The sequence below is a fragment of the Dermacentor albipictus genome, chromosome 8 (assembly GCF_038994185.2).
Source record: "Dermacentor albipictus isolate Rhodes 1998 colony chromosome 8, USDA_Dalb.pri_finalv2, whole genome shotgun sequence".
Classification (NCBI taxonomy): Eukaryota; Metazoa; Arthropoda; class Arachnida; order Ixodida; family Ixodidae; genus Dermacentor; species Dermacentor albipictus.
Window position 1 is genome coordinate 47,690,399 of NC_091828.1, and position 18,151 is coordinate 47,708,549.

Here is an 18,151-nt window from a genome sequence, read left to right on the forward strand (position 1 = left end):
CACTCATGCGCTGCGTGAAAAGCGAATATAAAATTACACTAAATCTGAATGAGAAGGAAGAAGCTTGAAAATGTGTTTCATTACTTCATACACAAGGGTATGCTTATACGGCACGTAAGAGGCCAAGCCGCGGCGTATTCAGCGGCGTCCACTAACCGTGTCCCCGTTTCGTCTCCGCGGCTGCATAAGAGAACTCTGGCCCTGGCCACTCCTCTTCCCCGGTTGTGTTCCGGGTGGATGTTCCGTGACATCGGGTCGACTCTTAGCGTTTGTCTGATCGCGTCCGGAAATGCGACTTTCTGGCCATATTGTGCGCGAGACTTTCTATGATCTGACGTCGCGCTCTCTGGCCGCTAATCTTTCTAGATGAGAAGTGCGCTGCGCCTCCGAGATTTCGCTAAGCGTGTTGTGAAGCCCAAGCTGGAGCAAGCGGTACATGCTAGTGGACTCGAGTAAAGCCAGTGCTATCTTGTACACTCTGCGGATGACCTTGGCTTCTTCTCCCTTGTACCAGTTGTGGAATGCTGCGACGTACGCAATCAGGCAGATGACGAAAGAGTACATGAGTCGTGTCAGACCTCATTTCGTTTCTTCTGCTGGTGGTACCAACTTTATTGAGATTCTGCTCAGTTATGATCTGGCAGACCCGAGTCCTAGGATAGCCCTTCACGAGGAGCGGCCCTTTCGGCCCAGGCCATGATGGCTTTTTGTAGTTTTTCATCCGGCGTTCTGAGCAGCTCCTCCCAGGTCTGTTCTGAGGGAGCTGGCAGGAGCGACTTGGGAGGAGGTAAGCCCCCCGCACCACCAAAAATTGTGATTTTGGGTAGCCAATGTTTGATTTGTGCAGTTTTGACATATTGGGTTCCATTGCCCGTTGGTAATTATGGCCAGCCAATGTGCGCTGGGGAACGACTTAGTTTGGATTCGACGCAGGATCGAGGCTTGCGCTCGCGTGAGGCTTGCGTTTGGAGGCGGGTAGATTCGCCTTTTTTGTTTGTAGTAGTTTGTTATTTCGTGGCATGTCGTCGGTGCCTAATCCATGGGATCCGAGTCTCAGGGGCAAACCTCCCTGTTCATTAGACCTCATGTATTATGAGGTCCAATCAACAGAGACCTCATGAATTAGAAATTACGCAACATATTTTCTCATGTATCTACGCAGGAAATTGTCGTTCTCCAGTTTCCCCCAGAAAAAGAACACACCCCGTTCTCCAGTACCTCAAGGCATTTTCTATTTTCATTACGTAGATGACGTACAGATATGTTTTAAATCTTCTAATCTTGCAGCGTGCGAGAGACAAGTTAACCTTGGACTGCCGAAAGCACCTAAATGAGCAGGTAGAAATGTGTTCAACCTAAATCGACATCAAAACTCCTATGTCCATTTTCGAAGAAAGAGAGTGGTGCTCATCTTGTCTCCTATCGAACTGGAAGGACAGCACATTCATGCAAGGACATAAGTTTTTGGGCGTCATACACGGTTCAAAAGTAACCGTCATCCCGAACATTATATACCTCAAGGCCGAATGCCCTGAAACATGACCACATTGAAAACTTCCTCACAGACTAATTACGGCAGTGTCAGAAAATGCTTAGTGAATCTCTATAAACGTCACACGATCGCGTTTATACTAGGGGCGCTGGTGTATCAGTCGGCTACAGCGAGTGCCCTGGAAATGCTTCACCTTTCACATTATTAAGGTATACGCCTGGTCAGAGGAGCCTTCAGAACTATCCTGGTAAAATCTTTATGTAGAATTCAACGAGTAGCCATCCTCCCTACAATTGTCGTACTGCAGTTTCGTGCATTTCGTGAAAACACATCCTTACCGTGAACTCGCCTATAACAAATCGTTAACAATATGACCTGTTCCACATTTTTTACTAATCGTCCAAGAGGGAGACAGTCCTTTTCATTACTTGTGAGGAACCTCAGGAAAGCAATGACTAAATACATCTTCATAACCCTCGAATTCCTTTAGCCAAACCAGTACCGTCGTAGCTGTGGTCGCTGTTAGATTGTGACATGTCCTTTGTAGTAGTTACTTTGAACGCTCCAGAAATACATATAAAAATGCACTTCCTGCAACTTCACTCAAAGTACTCGTGCAAGATTTTTACACCGATGCATCAGTTGCATGCCGCCATTTTTGTTATGCTGAAGGCGGCCTTTGTTTCTCGGAATCCCGCTGTTTGCAATCGGAAACAAGAATCTTTATGGCGGAGACCTACAGAATATTGACGACTCTAAACCACATGAAAAAATATAACAACAAACGGAAATAATATATACGGATTTATGATGTGGCAATAAAGCCTTAATGTTTCTACAAAAGAACAAGAATCACTGGTTTTACTCGCTTTTATTCAATCCTCGAAGTTATCTATGCCGCTAATCAACATATAAAAATATGATGCGTGCCTTGCCACAGAGGCATCGATGTTAATATGCTTGCAGGCTATGCAGGCATATCACTGTTTACGAAGACAATTACTCAAATGATATTGCGTAACAAAAAACGACACGGACGTGACAGGACGACACACCAAGCGCAAGGTGTGTCGTCCTCTCACGTCCATGTCGTTTATTGTTGCGCAATATCATTTCTGTAATGGATTAATAACTTCCCCGGCATGCTGCTCTCATGAAACCAATTAATTCGTCCATAGATATATCCCTGTTATAGAAATAAAACCCTTCCTATGAGTGAAACTGCGGGGTCATCGGCCACGTACATGGGGCACTGAAGCAATCAATAAAGTTCACGTTATTGAGGCGAGCGTGGGAAACTGACCCCCAATAACAGAAACGCGGCACAGGTTCTCATAAAAAAGCGCTAAAGACGAAGTCGAAGAAACACATTCGACAGGACTTCCTTCGTCTTCCTCTTTAGCGCTTTTTTTTATGAAAACCGTCAAGATGAACCAACTCGCCCAAATCAACGTATTCTTGCGACAGAGGTTGTTTTCTGCCATCTCATGATAGGCCACACGTATGGAACTCGGCACTCACTCCTACATGTTCACCGTTTATGAAACTCCTGTCTGCAATACATGCCAACAGTTCTTCACATCTTGTCATAGTGTCGGGAAGCAGAAGCTTAATGAAAGAAGTGCTTCGGCCCCGCATACAAACAAATTCCCGTCCACCTTGGAAACATTCTCGGCAATGAAGAACTTTTTGTCATTTAGTTTTAAGATTTTTACAAGTTGTTGGTACATTGCATGTTATCAGCCGAAGATATTGGTAGCACATCCTCTCGCTAGAAGCTGCTCCTGCGATAGCATTATTCTAACGCACGTGCCTCCCAGCCCTTGCGTTGAACTTCTCACAGGTGAGGTACGAGTGTTGCTGTTACTCACGCGTTTACATCGCCCCTTTGCAATAAAACATTTTTGGTCGTAGTCTACATATAGTCATTGTCATTATTTCATTGCACATACATTTTGCGCATTCTACACCGAATAATATTTAGGCCGCTGTACAATCATGTTACATATAATATTCCCAACTCTTATTCACAAACGTGAAATTTGCCACCTTTTACCATGCATCATCCCCTTATTATATTTTGCACGGCGGTCTTTGCCGTGGCTGGCCCTTGCCCCAACAAAATGCACAAATTGTGAAAAATTCGATTTCTTGTCAAAATAAACAGCACAACTCATTCCGTAGCAGACCGGTACCCACACGGCGTGAATAGCTACATGTTTCGGAACTAGTCATAGCTGCTAAGCACCGCCTTAGGACCACAGTGACAGCGCTAAGTAAGGTCACATTAGTGAAGCGAATTTCCTAAAATGCACAACTGCTCGTGGAGACTGATTACAGGCTCAAACATGCCAGCACACATCGCACTGGGTGCACCGTCCGCCATAACGCGGCAGGAACTCCGGCCGTGCCGACTTAGATTGCTTCAGTACGTCTCTTATAAGTTTCCCACGTAAGAGGCGTCACGTCATAATAAATAGGCCATGCCACGACAACTATAACCACCAGAAACCGTCGCCAAGGTTGTACGTGGCATGCAACACGGAGCGATCGGTACAACCAGCACGCCGACCGCCTAATGGTGGCGCCACTGCGTATGCGATATGGCGGTGCGCATAGAAAACGATCTATATAGTTCTTAAACTTCCTAGCCTCTTCATAAGGAGCTAATAAACGAGTCATGGAACGCAGATCAGCGCTGCTCAAATAGCTGATTTAAGAACCCAAAGAAAGTATTCAATGTCTGCTCTTCGCGATCTGGCTTTTGTACAATGATCCGGATAATAAATGCAGCCAGAACTTACATGGTTCCACGCGAGTCCAGCTTTGTTGCTCAGGGGCATTTTCATTGATTGTTCCCCAGAAGTAAACTGAATTTGAACCTTTTCAATATCCTAGAGCTCAATTATTTGTTATTTCTTAATGGTACAGTTTCGTTTCCAGCTGACAACATTATTTCGCAGGCGGAATACAGGAAGTTCCAAATTCTGCATTGTGAAATGGGTTACAACAGGCCAACTTGAACGAAATTTCGCTTTTGCTAGATTTGCTTTAAGAAAGTGATATACATCACTGAAGGAATCATGGAAGTGCCGTGTGGTTGTTAAGCGAACAGTTTTCTTGTCGGGGCCCTATAACCTAAAACTATTTCGTTATGTTTTTATTCCAATCTCCTGACGTTAAATGTATGTAACCGCCGACGCAAGCATCGCTTGGTGACCCGCAGCGGTGCCAGAACAGACCGATCAAACGCTATCCTCGTTCATACGAGGTAACTTTACTTCGCTTTAAGAACGAGTAACATTGCCTACAACGAGCGGGTAGTCTTATATAATTAACTGACAAGAGGCCAAGAGCACGTTCAAGTGGAGAGGGATGCGATATGGGGCCGAGCCAGCACACTGAAAATAGATTACCGGATTAAGAGGGACGTGCCGGCTCCTGCGATTTGTCCACTTTCCCGTACTTAGCTTGCGGTGGCTTGTCTAAAATCGCGGCGGCGTGCAACGGACAGTTAAAGATGCCGCTAAAACGGATGCTCAGCGATGAAGAGTTGACAGAGCGATGTCGTATACGTGCCGAAGGAGCTCGATGACGTTATACGGACACGCAAAAAGTTTAGTTATACGCAAATAAGCCCATGCTCTTCGTCAGATGCGAGTAGCTAATGCCTGAGCGATCGGCCGCAGCCATCTCCTGTATTTTTTCGGAATGGGGCAGTGTCAGGCTATTCAGAAAAAGAAATACAGTTTTGTTCGGCTTAATAATGCATATTTATATTTAATGTGTGCACGTCACTTTGGCGTAAGCAGCCTTTGCGGTTTTCTGACGTCGAGTAACAGACAGCTAAAGTCGGTTCAGCCTGCAACCTTTTTAGCAATAGCAGAGGGTTGATGGCGAAAAGGCGACGAATCAGAAATAATTATGTTTATTTTGTTCGGTCGAATCATGCATAATGAGTGTATTTACGTGATGTCAGATTGGGAGCTATCGCGATTTTTGTGACGTCGCATGGTGGGCAGGTAGGTGGGGGTGGTCCAAAAAAGTTTTTCACCAATCGCGGACAGCTGATTGCAGAATTGCAATAGAAAAGTTTAATAGCTTCACGTTAGAGCACCCTTGGTAGCATTCAGGCAGCACCTTAGCAGAAGATGCGCACACCTGGTAGTCATTGCTATTAAGAAAATCCCAGCATGCCTATTCCGAGACTTTTCAGGGCGCCGTCCGAAGCCGTTAGCCGTCACTTTATCCCAGAGGTCATGCTAAGGAGCCGCGCGTTCAGCTAATTCATCAATTCTACAGAGTGGTATTGGCGGCTATACTTTTTTGCTAATTCGGCAGCAAAAGCGGCTATTTGTGCGTGCTTCTTGAGATCCTTCTGCTCGTATTTGAAACATGTAAATCTGTGCGACGCCTGTTCTATAGCGACAGAATTTTACTCCTAAATTATTTTTCATGGTCAAAAATATTGCTCTAGCTGGACCTTTAAAGAACGCTTGAGTATTGGGGCAAGCTCCAATATGGCCTGTCAAAATTAATGTAAAACGCACACATGCTCTTATCGATTTGAACGAAATTTGCTGCGTTTTATAGGGAAGGTTGAGTTCTACTTACTGATACATGCAAACTGCTTGTTAATACAGGAATTGTTTACAATTATGTCTAAAATTGGTAGTGAACTAAAAAAGAAGCATAAACATTACAAATCCTCAACCTTGCACCAAATGTATATATTCAATAGATGACTTCGGTAACATATGCTATGAATAAAATATAGGAAAGTGCTGAACCACAAGCAGTCCCCGATATCATGAACAATCGGTTAACCGTAACAGAACACCTTTCCAAAATGCCAGCGTGGCGTAGTATTTCTCGTTTTTAGCCAAATAGAACTTCTTATCATACGCAGGATTCGCTGGTGTCCCGATGATAGTAAATATATCTGAAGGACTCGAAGAAAAAACGGCGGCGCTCAAAGTTTCGAAATCGTAGCTGACCGGAACCGGGCGCGTGCCATTTCAAAAGAGCTACGACGCCACCTTTCGTTCTCTACATGACGTTTGTGACGTAAACTTGGAGCTAGATGTGGCGACGTGTCGGGAACAGAAACGAAGATCCTGAAAATCGGATATGTTAACGAGATGTTCTTAATTGCAGTCGCTAACGTCAGCTTAAACGTCCTAAAATTTTGCGCATTTTACGCGCATACGACCCCTTTCCGAGGAACTATCGAGCCTTGTAATAAACCGACTCAACTGTACATGTAATTGGTACGTAAATTTATCATATTGTTCATCTTGGTTTTGCCCAAGTTCTACTTATGTACTAGTCGTATATTTCGGAGCACGAAATACATCAATTTTGAGCGCATCAGGAGCACTGCAGATGCTGCTTACAGAATTGTGATATAATTTTCAGTGCCGCAGTTGGTACGTTGATGTAAACATGACAAAGTGGTTTTTTCAGCAGTTCCGTTTTCAACAACTTCTACTGAAATATTTAAATATTAAGGAAGACATCTGCTTTCAGTAATCGCTAGCTTTCAACATCTGATTGCGTTGAGTGGCTTCGTTGAGGAGAAAGAAAAATATTTCGTTCCCATGCATGAAGATGACAGCCCCGGAGCTTAAGCTCCCTCTTAAGCTCATGGTTGGTTCGCTAAAATGAAGTATTGAGGTTAAGTGCACGGGGCGGACACGTCAATTACATCGTCTGTATATCACTCTACGCAGGTATGGCTGCCGTCTACAACCCACATCTCAACTTGCGGCGTGCTGGCGGCGTCGAAATAGAAGGCCTCAGAGTCAACAACGTACAGCGGCGGCCAGTGCAAGAGGCTCCAGTCTTGGAACAATACTGCTTTTTTCCTTACCAGGACAACAAAACCGCACGAAGCGAACGGGAGCACCTTATGCAGGGGTACGTGGACCTGTGTTGTGGCATTACACAATGCATCCTGCAGTCTTTCGAAGAAAATGACAATTTTCCCGGCATGATGAACGGATGTCATAAACTCTCAGAAGTGCTGAACCCCTATGTTGAGAACACTGCATCAAATCACGGCCTAGTACAGCTACTTCTTAATATCCAGAAAGGAGACAACGGTGCTGCGTCACTGGCTTCAACGGTGAAGTTGGCGCTTCTAGCCTCCAAAAAAGCTCTCGAGGAGGACTTTCTGAACACCAGCCTCCTAGGAGAAGACCCACTGAGATATCTGCTTGACGTAGTGGTCGAAAATACAAGCTCCTTGAAGCTCCGTGTGCTAGAGCTGGCCGCTAAAGGCAGCGTTACACTCGTGGCTCCGCGATTATCTCCACTGCTTTCCATGTACCATGGACATCTCAAGGCGGTATACTCTATCGCTCACCCAAATCCGGACAGCTTAGCTCCCGACCAAGTTCCCGAAGGCACAGCAGTGGTTGGAGCCAAACCTTCAATCTCTGGACGAAACTTTCCCGAGGCTGACTTGGTCATTGCTTCCTGTGGCACCACGACCGCTTCTATTGACCTAGTTACATTGGCTGAAGAAGTGCTCTCGCAGTGCAAAGAACATGGATTCGTTCTCATTTCTCATCGGACAGCCCTGACAGTGGCCGAGGCATTACTGTCTATAGTGAGTGGTGTTTCATTTCAAGTTTACGCGGAGGATACGACAATAGCAGTGTTTAGAGCCGGCGGATTTCGGTTGGTGGGTCTCAAGTCGAACAACCTGTCCACACTGCTATTGTTCCGGAAAGTAACCAAACCCATCGACGTCACCAAGCAGGCGGTTATCAGACTGCAGAACGTGGGCTTCAGATGGGTGGAGACACTGAAGAAAAAAGTCCTCGGATATGTCGGGAAATCATCTCAAGCGAAGATCTGGCTGCTCGCCGAAGACGCCGGAACCAGTGGCATTCTCGGTTTAACCAATTGCCTACGAAAGGAGATCGCCGAACGTCTCATAAGGTATGTATATGTAAAGACAAATGCTGAGGCTTCTCTGGTGAGCTGATAGTGAAAAAAAAAATCGCTACAAAACAAGAAAAAGTATGTTTAAAGTTATGGTCCATGAAATGTAGGAGGAGTTTTAGGAGAAGCGACCCGAAAGTATGCCGAATGCGACATGTGTCGCTGTGCGGGAATTCCTCCAGTAAGTGCGTTCGGAAATCAACTAGCAGGTGTGTGAACTTGTGCATATACGTCGGAAAACACGCACGATCTGCAAAGCTAAGGAGCGTACCAGAAAGACGCAAGCTGTGATCCCTATCCACGCCTTCTAGTTTGTAGCACAGCTTCCCTATTGGAAATACCCGTGTACCCGACAGGCCTCGCCGAGAATGCCAGAATGCGCATTATTCATAGGCAATATGGCATGGTAGGATATGGAAATTATTTGGAACATTTGGCTCATTTGATACGGTTGTTATACTGGTATTCACGCGTATAATATGATGTTTAGGTTCTTCCGTTCGTATATTATAACTACGGTTTCTGTTGGCGCAAGATTTACGTATGTAAAGCATTGCATCATGTACTTTGAAGGGCCTTTCGGACTTTCATAGAATGCCTTCTGCGCTAAACAAAGCTGCGTGCATTGTTGTGCCTTTTTCATCAACTTCCTTCCGCCAGTCCATCCAAGAAATATTGAATTTATTCGCTATTCATTGTAGGCGGAATTCCTGCATTCGTCATAGATAACGGTCGCATACATTAGTCGCACCGTGGTATTCTGCAATTTATATATATATATTAAGTTTTAGCGGACGATGCACAGCGTCAACACATTAATCTTCAGATTTATATATGAAATAGCGGGGTTTAACGCCCCACAACTTTACAAGAGGTTATGAGGGACACCGTAGAGCACCGTTTCATATTAATATTCAACACGTGGTGGTCTTCAATATGCACACATAGCGTGATACGAGAATAGTTTCGCATTATGTGCCCATCCGAATACAGCCGCCACGGCAGAAATCGCAATCAGGGCTTCGTGTTTAGCAACACAGCGCCATATCCAACAAACAAATTGTAAATGCGTCGACTACTGAACGCCGAAAAGTTAAAGTGGAAGGCCGTACGAAATCATCGAACGTGCTCACATTTTAAGTCCTATTGTGATAACAATTGCATGGGCACTCCAAGCACATTCCTGCCGTCAGCGTCGGTGTCGCCGTCAGGTTGCGTGTAAAGTCCGAGGGCGAGAACATTCTTGGTACAGCTGCCGCACGCCAGGCCGCTTTATCTTGCAAGCCACCTGTGACGAAGAATCAGTGCGCCCCACGCTGCGGTCTCGTGGCTTAGTTCGCGTTGATGCGAGACGCAGCACGATAGTCAGTTCGATCGCTGCTGCTTCCGCGCGTCCTCATTCCAACGTTTTGACAGCGTGCTTCCGCGTTCATCGAGTGAGGCGTGTTCATGTTTGATTGTGCGCCTCTGAAGCCATGCTTCTTAATTCGGTTATTAAGCCTATGTTTCCAAGTTTATACAACCTACCGAACTACAATCCCTACTTTGTATAGCTTTCCACTGATTTGCTGTCGCAATCGATTCTTCGTCTTTCGGGTGAAACCACCACATTATAGGCGCGAATTATGATTCAAAGAAGAGTGAATTCTAATTCATAGCTGAAAATGCGTTATTAGGTGTGCAAACACCAAGAAAGTGTTGGAAAACATGTTTGTTCACAATAATAACAATTTTTGATGTGTACACAATTGTGTACATGGCGCCTCAAGGCAAGCACTTGTGGTGGTCGCGTAACAATGAGAATCTAAATTCTGCTTCCCTCTTTATTCTTTCTGCCGGTAGCATAAAACTTGTCAAGGCACATTTGAAGGACAGCAGAAACCCGTTCTACTGTTACCTTTGATGAAACTCAAAAAAACAGTCTTTTGAACCACTCAGGCACAGGATCACGTTACAGTTCCGACACAAAATCCGGGACCTTGAATCGCATGCTGGATTTCTGCGCCTATTTGCAAAGTTTGCATCAACGTGCTTCGGCCGATGGTTCGCTCTGTCAAACTTTGTGGAATTTGTTCGCATAGGACTAGAATTGTGGACTAGCATTGTGGGAGCGCTGGAGCTAGGTCGGCGCCTTTTGGGTTCAATCTTGTTACATGCGATCAAGCTCAGTGCACCTTCTGACTGAAAAGTCATCACGTCATTAACTTCTCGCTTTTCGAGGCCCACTGCGTAAGCATCTCTGATGTATTCCAGCAAGCTGTTGCACACAGAAAATGATATAAAATGGGAAATAACCCTTATGGGCCACTTTCTTGTTCTAGTATAGAAGGGGTAGAGAGATATCAAAAAGTCGAGCTTGTCGACGCCCCCCATGTACTTGTTATAGCCTACGATAACCTCAGGGCAGTCAATCATCACATGCTCCTTTATTGCTTCGCTCCACCTGCGGACTTTTTGGGTGTTTCCCCCACAAACAAGCGTAGAAGCCATGTGTACAGGGCCATTATCATGCCAACGTACACTGACCACGTCTCCTTCTTCAGTGGCTTTACTGTCAAAACTTCCGCGCCCTTCTTCCATCAGCTCCTTGTCTGAATTGAGCTGGCACCCAAGAAGCCGATTGCAACGAATAACTCCTGATGCAAGCATGCCCAGGAGCTTAAGCTCTCGGAACAAAGTCACAGAGGAGAAGTAATTGGCCATGTAGCACCTGGCATTTACGCGGTGTGAGAGGTGCTCTATGAGACGCATAAAAACTGAACCGTCGAGGCCCATGTAGGAATGCTCAGTGCTTACTCCAGTCCCTTTACCTTGATAAAGCTCAAAGTCATGTGCCATGCCATCTGCACTGCATCTCACAAAGACGTCAACCCCTTCAGGGTGCGGCTTGTTTTGTGCGAATTGTTTAGCGACAACTCGGCCCGTAAATGGAACCATTTGCTCATCAACACAGCTGTGCTGCGAATGTTCATGCTCGAGACATCTTTTTCTGATTGCATCAATGAGTAGTGCAACTTTCCGGAACTTGTTTGTGATGTTTAACTGGCTATTAGAATGAGTGATATGTAGCATCGCCCTCAGTTTGAAGAAACGCTTGCTCCTCGTCGAATCTGCTTTGCCGGTAATTCTGGTGTCTTCTTCCCAGTACATCCAAATACGCGGCATTCTCAAGATAGTCAAGCATAGCAAAATTCAAAAAAATACCTTGATTTCTGCTGCTGTTGCTCCAAGCTCAAGGCCTTCTGCTTGCAACGCGTACACATTGGTGTAGTATGCGAGGTCAGCAAACATTTTATCGGGAAAGTACCTATTGAAGTATTTCAGCGGTTCTAAAGGAGCTCATCTTGTAGGAGGAGTGAACGTGGCATTCAGTGTCAACAGGTGTGAAATCCTTTTGAACCCACTTAACTTCAGTCCTTTCTTTTTTTCTGCTTGAGGTTGGGCTTCGCCTTCATTCTCACTACTGCTGGTGGGACAATCCTCAGCTGTTCCATTTCCATTCGATGCAGGCTACGGGGGAATAAAAAACAAAGTTAGCCTAGCAGCGAAGAGCTCGCAAGGGTTGTAGAAGTACTACTCACTAGAATCTCTAGCGTGTCGTCAACCTCCTCATCAGAAAAATCTCCGCCTGAAAAATTGCCATCAGGTATTCAGGTCAGCAGTGCCTTGGCTGTGCAGTAGAGCTTCTCAGACGACGACTGGAACGTTCTTCAAGGCCTATAAAGCACAATATCAATGGAATAGAACGCAACAACCTACCGCGCACTGGTAGAAATCAACAAAGTGCTGATTGTTTACAGTGCGCACTTTGAAGCACCATGCACACAAATGTGCACGCTTGTCTTCGGAGAAGCCATGTGCTGTAGTTTTCCGCAGGCAGCACGCGAATTTGTTTTCATCGAATAGCAAAAGGCTTCTACATACACCCTTAGCCTTTTTTTCTGTTTTTTTGTTTTTGTTTTGCTGTGGATGCTCATGCATACTATCGCTGAGCAAAATAGAAGAGGGCACTTACGCACGTGGCCGTAGAAGCTGGAGACGTCCACCTTTACTGAACGTTTACTTTCCAAGTTACCGCTTCTGAATACAGATGAAGCTAGTTGTCCATTCGCAAAGAATTCAAAAATGAGTATGCAGCGCCTCGGCGGGCTGAAAAAAAGGTCGCGACGCACCCGAAGCCGCTACATTTAGCGTACACAATTGTCTATGGTGCCGCTGAATGGGTTACATAGAGGCGAAGTTGATATAAAAAGAAAGACACCCTTCTAAATACTTCTGTATTTCATTATAACCTCGTATATAACAGTAGTATATCCCAGAAGGTTGTCTTCTATATTACATGAAAAATTACGCGCCATGCAGGTGCATAGAAGCTGTATCCACGATGTTTTTTTTTCTTAACTTTTTTTACACAGGTGCGTATTCAACGTCACTGCAAAAGGTGTCAACAACGTAGCTGACTTCAGTCCTACCAACACCGCCTACAAAGATATAATAGAAAACGATCTCGTGATGAACGTCTACCGCGACGGACAGTGGGGATCCTACAGGCACCGGAACATTGATTGCTGTACGTACTTCAACATTGCGTTCCTGTGTTACCTGCTGCGAAACACCATCCTAAAATAAACCACGTAAGAGGCTATGCCTAAACTCACGCTACCTGGGAAGGTTCGGCAGTTTATTGAACGTTATCGACACTTCCGAGATGACAGTGTCTGAAGTGCCACTCTTATCTACGCTGTCTTTTTCTAACGAAGTGTTGTTTTCCCTCTAGGTGCTGCTGGCTCACATTGCAATTAGTGTTGAAACACAATGTGCAAAAGGCAAAACAATCTCAGTGCCACGAACTTTTGACAATTACGGAACAAGGCCTAATGACACCAAATTTATATCAGTTTGTTGAGCCGAGCCTTTACAATTGTTGCTTACGTGAGCCACGGCATCACTTTCTCGCGTTTACCGGACCACAGCATCTCGAAATTATTTCATAAGCAGAAATAGTGGTTCCTTCCTGCATGTTTTCTTTCGCTTTGTTGTCTAGTGATTGTATGAACGCAAGTTAAAGAAATACCAAGAAAACAGAACAAACGGAACCACGGGGCCTGATTTTTATTATCTGCAATGGTGTGATGCAACATACAGTAAAGCCAAGGTGAGAATATTTGTGTGGTGTTTTGTGACGCAAAAGCAGCTATGGTTATCATGCATCACACAGGATTAAGTGAAATGATACAATAGAGACAGAAAAAGGATCATTTGCTAAAGTTGCAAAATAGTATAGACAGTTTCAGAGAGCTTCTTCGCTATCAAAGTTTTTCTATCTTGTTGTTTCTGGAAACCTAAAAAATAACACCGCATTTAAGAAGGCCATTCCTATCTAGGTTTATGTCGAGGTGAAATATCTCAGAAAAAGAGGTTCGCCTTTGTGTTTCTAGGGCGTGATACGTTATTTGTACATGATTTAGTGTAATGGCTCATTGTACTTATTGAATTGAGGCAGTTCTTGCTGTTTAAGAAGGAAGTTAAGCAAGAGATGTGTATGTGCTGTGAGTTTTAGCGAGGTTTTAGCTGCCTCACGCGGCCGTGCTCCACGCCGCTGCTTCATCTAGGGAGACGACTTTCTTTTCCTATAGACCGTTTCATCGGGCGAGGAGGATAGGGCGCGCGGAGAGCCTTTCCTCCTCTCTGGCTTGGGCGATCCGGCGCGGCGCTGCTTCAAAGTATTGCTGTCGCATGCTGCGGAACAATTTTGAGATGTTTTAGATGGTACTTTGGGAAACATACGCCATGTCCATTCATATAAGGTCGTCACGGAAGCCTTTACGTGCATCGGTAACTCCAGTAGGTGGAAATATCGTTCGGGGGCGCAAAAATGTGACGCGTTTTATCAGCCGTGGTGTACGCACATTATCAGTCGCGGTGTGTGTATGTGTTGTGAACTATATTGCTTTGATCAGTTTTAATTCAACAAAGAAAACTGGTGTCTCTGTATTAGCACCATGAAATGGTAAATCTGCTCAATATCTGATCACTTGGCGTAGGGAGTAAAACATAAAGCATAAGAGCGCATGCTCGTGCACGGCCAACCTAAGGATACCACGAAACATCTAAGCGGCAGGCGCAATCAAATATTTGTGATGCACCGGCATCGTTCTCGCGCATATCAAGTCTAGTAGGCTTCAAGTTACCATATGTCTACGGTAGCCTTCCTGCATGAGACCGATGGCACTGCTCAACACAGGGATCACTGCGGTTGGTGAACCAGCACGGTACATATGTAAGCTGTGCGCTTCGGCATTGCATTTTTTGCCTGCATACAGCCAAAATATATATGGGAGATCGCATAAAAAGAATGCGATGCCTATTTTTGAGGACAAAACTTCCGTAATACGTGTGTGTGCGTCGTAGAGAACGGAACGAACACAACGGAAAAAGAAATTCGGTTATCATCCTCCTTCTCGAAAAAGCAAGAGAAAACGGGCTAACGCAGCAATAGGGTCTCGCATGGTCATGTCGCACAACGTTTATAAATATATAACCGCTGATGTGGTAGGCTTGGACCATGCAGTGTATATAGGACAAAGATATATATAATCCAGCACCTACCACTGCTTAGGACGCTCGCGCAGTTCGTAAACAGTCCCTTTGCTGGACAAGCGTAGTTCAGACTGTAAGGTATGCTGCTATCACTTGCCAAAACTATTTTATTCAGGGGCGGAAACCTCATCCATCAAACCAAGTAGTCACGCAATGTAACCTGCAGCGAACAGTTTGAACGCTTGTGAAAGTATAACATAACAGCTCCTATCGTAGCAGAACCGTACCCACACTCACGCTGTTACGATCGTCGCGTATGTTTCGTGGCTTCTAAATCGCAGCTCAGAAATAGAGGATAATACTGCAATAAGGTCACATTAGTGATTGGAACATTCAGAAATACACAAGTGATCTCCGACGCTGATTGTAGGCACGAATATGCCTGCGCGCACACATCGCGCTGCATGCTCCGTCCACCTCAACGCCCGCAGAAATTCCGGCCATGACGCCTTAAACCACTTCAGCACGTCTCACAGAACCGTTTACCGCGTAGAAGACGCACGTCATACTAAACAAACCACACGACCGCGAAAATAAACGCCAGAACCTGCCGCCGAGCGTATACCTGCCATGCGGAAGACCGCTTTCACCCAAGCCAGTATGGCGCTGCTCATAGGCGGCGCCACTGCGTTCACAATATGGCAGCGCCTACGAAAAAACGGTCTATACCATCAAATTGACAAATAATGAGAATGTATCTAAGAGATGCTTGAGCTCTGCAGCATACTTTGCAGTTATCGTCTGAATAGATGTCTGGATATATCCTGCTGAGATGAACGGGATTGGTGAAGGTCTTGATTTGTAACTGCCGCCAGTCTACCACTTGAGCCATGTCAGATTACTTGGTCATTCTGTCCCGTCTGTCCGTCCCTCCATTGAGATTCCATGAAGAGGATCCTTCCACGCGGGCGTCGAATGTGACATCTCGGGCTTCGCGATGTGGACATACTTGTTGAGTTTGCGTTGAGGTTGGGAACAATATCACCCCCTAGGAGGTGATATTCGCTTTGGCTTTGAGTATAGCTTCGGCCTTCGCCAAAATTCTTCCTTGTGCATAGTTTCTGACCGCCACCTGCAAGTCACTAAGTACGTATGTGCAACTAAGGTTAACGACGGCTAAGGCTATCAGCACCACTTCCGCTACCTCGGTGTTTTTGCCGCGTATACCACATGAACTGACCGATTGTTTGTCAGTATCGAGGACTGCCACTGCGAAGGCACATTGATCCTCGTATTCTTCCTTGTTCGCGCTTCCTTGTTCATACGAAAGACTTGTAATAAAGCCTTGTCTCTACTCTTCGTTCGACCCTGATTGAGTTCGGGGTTCATGTTCTTGGGTCTATCAGCCACCTGGAGCTTTTCCCTGATCGCGCTTGGGAGAGACGTCTTATTCCCACGCAGCTTCTGATAGGTTATCCAGAGTTTTTCGTGGATACTGCTACCCATTCTTGTCCTCGTTAGTCTCTTGAGTTGCGGGATTCGCTGTGTCTCTATTAACCAATCCAGCGTGTTGTGGACGTCCCGCTGTAGCAGAAGTTCCATGCTTGTGATATGGTGCAAGGTCCAGTGCAATCTTGTGGGTACTCCTAATGCTTGGGCGGTGATTTCTTATTTTCGTAATTGAATGGTTGGCTGCAATGGATACATATTCATCGGCTTTTCATTGCCAAAGATTCTTGCATGATTTGACACCAAGCAAAGACGGAATCTTTGTATGAAAACAAATGGAGTAAATAATTGCAATAATTGATATGTTGAAGTAATAAACAGAAATAAAATGGAAGGAAAAAAGAACTGGCAGAAGGTTGCTTTTAAAGCTATAATTTCTCTTTGCCTCACTTTCATTTTTCATTATTATACAATGGGCTGAATCTTGCATGATGTCTTTGTGAGTCAAGTTAATACAGTACGTGAAAGATGGAGTTACAGTCGAAGATTAGTTAATTCTTCGATTCATAAAAAAACTAAGTCCACACAATTTTAGGCTATAGCTTCAGAAGAAATGTATATATTCTGGTACACCTGCAGTTCTATATGGTTTTTCCTACAAATGTTCCTATATTGGCGCTTTTATTTGAGAACTGAAACGCAATTAAGGACGTGTTTGGAGGATCCAGTGAGCAAAATTAGCGCAGGTCATTCATTTTACTTCTATGCCTCTCTGGGGCCTGGCAGGTGGGGAGGCGAAGATGGCCACGCAGTTTGCTTACCTTGACGTCAAGACACGTGGAAACCTGTCGAGCCTGCAGTGGTATGAGTCCCCGCTACGCTACCTCTCCCCATGCAACAAAACCGGCACCGAGGGACTGATCTGTGACGTCTACTACGCACCTGTTAACTTCCACGACATCATGCTTGCCACTGGTAAAGTCTACCAGGACGGCACGCTAGGTGAGCGCATCATTCAGCTGTCGCGGACAGGTGAACCTCCAGCGCGACTCAGGCGGCAGGGCAACTTATGATGATGATGATGTTTATGGTCATGCACATTGAAAAAAAAAGCGGGGACAGCCTAGTCAGCTAGCCTGCTCCGTTTCTTCAGGTTATACTACATGATTTGTTATGTAGCCTTTTTACTATCCGATCTCAGTGTTGTTACGTAATTAAAATCTCTCTCACTGTAATTTCCAGTACCTGCGGTAGCAATGACACCGGTTGTATCAATCCTTTCCCTGTTTTTTTTTTCCTTACAACACCTTAATTGTCTTTCACTTATCTGGATTGAACAGCACCCAGCTGAACCGCATTGCTGAACGCAGCTGAACAACACCTTATTTTTCATCTTTATCGATTTCCAGCTGTGTAAAATCCTTTGTCACTGCGTGTAATTTTGGGAGATACTGCAGTGGGAATAACTGAGAATTGACTGAATGGCAAGTAGCGGGTGCTCGATCAAACTCAGCTGCGATTGAGCAGCTGTGGGCGACGTGTACACATTGGATCGCAGTTGAACGAAAAAGCTGCAACAGGGCGGAGCGTGAGCAGTCGTAGACGCAGGTTTGTTGCGGTGGCGCTTGAAAAGTTACTCCGATAAATTGCACAATAGCAAGAGGAATTGAACTGTTGCAATAATTGCGACAGTTCAATTCCTCATGATTGTTACTTCGC

General features: G+C 45.2%; 1 protein-coding gene across 1 annotated transcript in view; it reads left to right on the plus strand.

Annotated features, from left to right (window-relative positions):
• LOC135910184 (fatty acid synthase-like) overlaps window positions 1–18,151 on the plus strand; it is a 168,267-nt gene that overhangs the window by 104,121 nt on the left and 45,995 nt on the right. The window contains exons 15-18 of the mRNA XM_070524611.1: window positions 7,225–8,440; window positions 12,859–12,993; window positions 13,381–13,400; window positions 17,219–17,434. Coding sequence (XP_070380712.1) covers window positions 7,225–8,440; window positions 12,859–12,993; window positions 13,381–13,400; window positions 17,219–17,434 — 1,587 coding nt within the window. The remainder of the gene's footprint in view (window positions 1–7,224; window positions 8,441–12,858; window positions 12,994–13,380; window positions 13,401–17,218; window positions 17,435–18,151) is intronic.